This window comes from Condylura cristata, unplaced genomic scaffold, assembly GCF_000260355.1.
Source record: "Condylura cristata isolate star-nosed mole 26May11 unplaced genomic scaffold, ConCri1.0 scaffold00024, whole genome shotgun sequence".
Taxonomy (NCBI): Eukaryota; Metazoa; Chordata; class Mammalia; order Eulipotyphla; family Talpidae; genus Condylura; species Condylura cristata.
The window spans coordinates 15,556,466-15,561,828 of NW_004567125.1; the positions used below are offsets into that span (position 1 = coordinate 15,556,466).

General features: G+C 36.1%; 1 protein-coding gene across 1 annotated transcript in view; it reads right to left on the reverse strand.

The window, feature by feature from the left end:
- Positions 1-5,363, reverse strand: part of F5 (coagulation factor V (proaccelerin, labile factor)) — a 52,509-nt gene that overhangs the window by 21,140 nt on the left and 26,006 nt on the right. The window contains exons 11-13 of the mRNA XM_012728912.1: positions 4,076-4,226; positions 2,616-2,828; positions 4-1,513 (exon numbers count right to left, since the gene is read on the reverse strand). Of these exons, the coding sequence (XP_012584366.1) occupies positions 4-1,513; positions 2,616-2,828; positions 4,076-4,226 (1,874 nt within the window). The remainder of the gene's footprint in view (positions 1-3; positions 1,514-2,615; positions 2,829-4,075; positions 4,227-5,363) is intronic.

A 5,363-nucleotide genomic window follows, 5' to 3' on the forward strand; every position in this document is an offset into this window, starting at 1 on the left:
TCTGGTGAGATGGTTATCTGCCAAGCTTCAAGTTCCAAGGAAGAAAACACTTGACCAATGTCATAGTCAAGCATCCGATTGAACTCTGAAGAATTGTGACTGAAGTCTATGGTGGAGTACATTTGATCAGACTCTTGAGTAGCAGACATTTGATTGTGTTCCTCTGGGAGCATGGTTGAATAAAGATTTGGAGGGGAGCTTGTCTGACTAGTGTCATTTGGGAAGTTCTGATTATGGTCGGCAAGTAAGGCTATCAGGCTGAGATTCATAGAGGAAGATGTTTGATTGAGATCTATGGGAACAGATGTTTCATTGGGTTTATGGAGTAACAATGAATGATCAAGTCTCCTGTCTGAAAATGTGATGTTGGTCTTTCCACTTAGAGGGTGAAAACCCCTTGGAGATAGAGGAACATGCTGTGCAAACTTCTCTTCCCTTTTCTTTTTCCGCGTCTTAATGAAAAAAGAGTTTTTCTTCAACCTACCATTTCCTCCATCCTTTCTTACTTGTAGAAATTTATGTTTAATTCCAGAAAATGTTCGGTTACCACTCTGCTTTTCATGCTCATTTCTAAGAGGAATGCTTTCTCCCCAAGTCCTTGAGGAATTCTGTGAGTTGTTTAACAGTTTATTAACAGCTGTGTTGTCTTCATCATTTTGTGTTATTTCATAGTCACCTTTCTCAGAAATCAAATGCCACTTCCCATTCAAAATCTTTGATGGATTCTTTTGTTTCAAGAGTTGCAGATTATTGGGTAGGTCTGCCAAGGATACTTTTCTAGAAGAGGACATATTGCCTTTCTTTAAATGTCTCCCAGATTTATGTACTGGTAATTCCATCTTGGAGAACCTATACTTTACTGGCTGTTCTCTTCCTGCCTTGTATCCATTATGTTTAACATGTTTTTGGCTTCTAAGTCCTTCTGCACCTGGTGGAAGTAGGCTTATCCTTGTGACATCTGACTGTAGAGGATCGTCTATAGGGTCTTCAGAATAAGGGCTAGAATGCTCTGCTGTGGAAGGGACAAGAACTAAATTCTTGTTTAAGCCACTGTGTCCCAGAGGTGGAAGGGTTGTGGTGACTTCTGGGTCAGGAAGAGTTTTCCAAATTTCTGTGTAATTATTGTCACTGAGCCTAATGTTACTTAGGGAAGAAGAATTTGAACCAATAGCTCTATCAGTACTTGGAGGAATAACTTCAGAGTTGTCCTCGAGAGCTAAGGCAGTAAGATTGAACTCATCTTCCTCCTGATTCAGTGATGAATTTCGGAATGACCTAATTCCTAATGCTAAAGCTATTTTATCCTGGTAATCATCATCATCACCATCCTCCTCATCTTTAGTTTCAGAAGAATCATGTATTTTCCTTGTAGTCTTGGATGTAGATTCTGAAGGTTCATATATAATCTCATATGAGTCATCATCATCATCCCGGAAACACTTAACATCACTGAATCTCAACCTTAGATTTTTGCTTCTTTGATTGGAATTTATGGTGGTTAACATCCAAGTTCCTATAGAAGAACAATAGAGAGAACAGTGAACTCTAAGCCTATGAGAAGATATAAAAACTGCAGTGGGGGATAATTCCCAAAAAATGTTACTCAGGGCTTTCAAGTATGTTTTATAGGCCACTGCTGATCTGTGAACAATTAATATTCTGCAGTGATATATAAAAAAAGAAATTGGGTGTGATTTTGAGCAATCTCACAACAATATGATCAATGTACTTAACTCATTTAACAGATATAGACCAAAACTATTGGACAGTTGTAATTAAGGAAAAGAAAATTTATAGCAGAGATAGCTTGAGAGTCACTATTTTTGAAGTATATTTTAAAAGGGGATGAATTAAGAATAAAATGAACCATAAATACCATAAATGATTCATTATTGTACCTCTTATTTGAGAATTGGAGTTCATGGGAGGATGATGTTTAACCCCTGAGTAAGACTCATTTGGATAATTCTAAGTAATAATTCAGGTGAGCCTAGGGGGATTCTGAATCTTTGAAATTGAGTGATTTTCTGGCACAGTAAAAATTTCCCAAGAAGTTGCTAAAGTTCAATTTATTGACTATCTGAGGGCAAGGTACCTGAGATGACATATAATTAGCAGTCAAAATAACTCTATAAGGTGTTGCTATTCTGTTTTTCAATTGAATTATATGAAGTCAAGTAACTTGTCAAAGGTTATACAGGTATTGACTGGCAAAGCACATTTGAACCAGGTCTGATAACACCATATGGCATTAATTCTTATGCCAGTTTTTAAGGCACTATATTCAATAATCTGTAACGTAGGGTAGAATGGTTATCTTCAAAAACAGAAAAGGACACTTTGATAAAAGGATTGTTTTGTTGTTGTGGAGTACTCATACTTCCTTTTCAAGATTAGTTTTAGCTTTCTGTTCTTTACTTCTCTCATAGCCAAAAGAAATGTAAACAGAACATACATTAAAGAATGGGATCCTTTCAAGTAATTAATTTTCTAAATAGAAATCAAGAGTAGTATTGAAAAGAAAGCCTGTAAGGGATCAAAAACATAAACCCATGAACTGGGATCTCTGAAGACCATTGTAGACCAGAGGTTCCTCTTAGCGTCTAGGCTCTTACCAACATTATCCATTGTAACAGTCACAGATTCCCCACGCATGGGGAAGAGGGCCAAGGTGTCCTCATGCCTCTTTCCATAGGTAAATGAATGCCCAGTGAAGTGAACAGTCAAAATGTCATCCTGGGTTCCCACACTGCAGAAGTGCCACTGGACAGTGTCATCAAAGCAGAATCGTAGTGTGGGTATACTTTCGGGTACATATCCATTGATGGCTGAAAGAATAAAATCTGTTAACATGCTATACCTTTTAACAACAAAGGGCACATGTCTAATGTATCTAAAGTAAATATCCTCATGTTAATTTAGTTTCACCAAGGCAGTGATTATTTAAGATAGTCTTTACCAGGTCTAACATGTGACAAACTGTTCGATCAAACTCAGACTTCTCAAATGAGAGTCAATTTTAGGGAAGTCTCCCTGTTGGTGTAGGGGCTAAGTCAGCACTTTCAGGGCTGTGGCAGGAGTTTGATCCCCAGTCAGGGAGCTAACCCATATATGGCACATCAGACCTCTCCTTTCTCACCTGCTGCTCCCCTTAGCATTAGTAGAGTCACCTGTTCTACTCCACACTCTGTCTCTGTAGAATCCTCTCATATCTCTGGCCTACACCTTAGTTTTACTCAAAAATTAAAAAAAAAAAAACAGAGAGAGTGAGTCTATTCTACTAAGTTAGCCAAGATGGAAATGTCAGGATGAAGATAAAACTTTTCATTCATGTTGATTTATTCATTTGTCAAAAATATATTAAATCCCCCCCCCCCACATTCTGTATTTAAAGCTATTCTGTAAATCAGTAGAGAATATGGTCTAGGATCATTCTATCTGGAGGAAAAGTATAAAAAAAGAAATTATCCTCTTGATATATTAGCCACTAAGTAAGAACTAATGTCCCTAGAAATAAGCATCTTTAGCACATCTTGCATTTTTTATTATTCCCTCTCTGCATTTATATGATCTATAGTTTTGAAATAAGTATTGAATCTATATATTTTCATTATTTTTCAAGGGGACCAGTTTTAGGCAGTATCTTTATTTACTTACATACTAACCATAGTAATAAAATCACACATTATTTCTATGATGGCAAGTCCCACATCTACCTGGGTGACCACTAAAGCCCTAGTCCTTGGATAATGCCTCACAGTAAATATTGAAAATTGACATAATATAATGCCAGTAATTTGCATTTCATTCTGGGAAATTTTGTAAGTGGTCTATAGTTGAGCCATATAGTTGAATCAGTAACCACTAGCAATAAATGGCTATTAAACACTTGAAATGCAGGTAATCTGGATTGAGATGTGCTGAAAGATATATCACCAAGGACTTTCATCACCAAATCTCTGGATTGAAGGTGTGGATAAGAGAAGATTCCTATCCATGTCTCTACCTTCAGAAACAGTTATGTTTCAACACTAGGAATAAAAAAAGAAATGGACAAAATAGTTCTCCAACTTACTACTCATGATGTTTGATTCATAAAACTTGGGGTCATCACGATTCACTTTATCAGGATTTTCACAAAATTTGTTGATGTTGTCCTCAATATACCAGCTCTTGTTCTCATCAAACACTGCAAACACAGCCTGCTGTTCAATGTCTGCTGTCCTCTGGAGGTTGAAAGTGAGACGTTTAGTAATTAATATTCTAACACTTACTGCCAATGTTGAGTTCTCAAAAATCAAAGCAGCACAGCCCTTGAGACCACAAAGACCACATATTCAGGCATTTATGAGAGCTCATTGTAGACAAAGCACATGTTGGAACCAAAGATAATATGCAAAAACCAACAGTAATTCAGAGACTGAAATCTCCTAATAGAAACAACCCAATTCATCATCGCAACTGCAATTCTGTTTATCCCTAACTGAACACCTTTCAACTTGAATGACTGAATGGATGTGCTCTAAATGGCTGCAAGGGTAAAACAGAAAGCTCTCATAAGAAAGCTCTCATAAGAAAGCTTTATAATTCTCCCTGTTTCATTTCCTAGCTCAAATCAAGATCAATATAGTTTATTTTCTGATTTTTTAAAGGCATAGGTTTATTTTGTATGTCTGTGGTTCAGACTTCTTTGGTTATAACTTAGCCTGATTATCTTGAAATTTAAGTTAATACTATGTGGCTGTTAGTCCTTACTGATGATAAAATCAGAAGTTTCATATCTTTGTTCACTTCTGTTCACTTTAGTCTCCCTGGAACTGGACAGTTATCTAGGTCCATCTTCCCTAGAAGCCGTGCCTCTAAGTGTATCTCCCTTAATTCTCTCTAGTGAAGGTCTCTAAAATTGCTAAGACTGATATAGAGCTTTATACTTTTACCAAATGGTATCTCACTGAACAACATGAAATAACCCTGTAAGATGTTTGACAGGAGTAGCACCTATTTGATAGAAAGAAGAAATTAAGAGAGATTAAATCACTTGCTCATCACATAGCCAATAGCAATAGATTGAAATTTGAAATTATATAAATAATACCATTGCAGACTTATCTTCTGCAGTGAGTCTTGATGAAAATAGACAAGACAAAAAATAACCAAAGATAAGCAATAAAAACTTCTTGATACTTGACCTAGAGATGCCTTAGTGACAAACAAAAGAAAAATAAATGAATGGGACTATACCAAATCAGAAAGCTCTACATAAAAAAAGAAAGTATTTTCAAAATAATAAAGCAAATTAGTAAACTGGAAAAGACATTTGCAAATTAAGCTTCCAATAAGGAATTAATATACAAAAAAAAAAA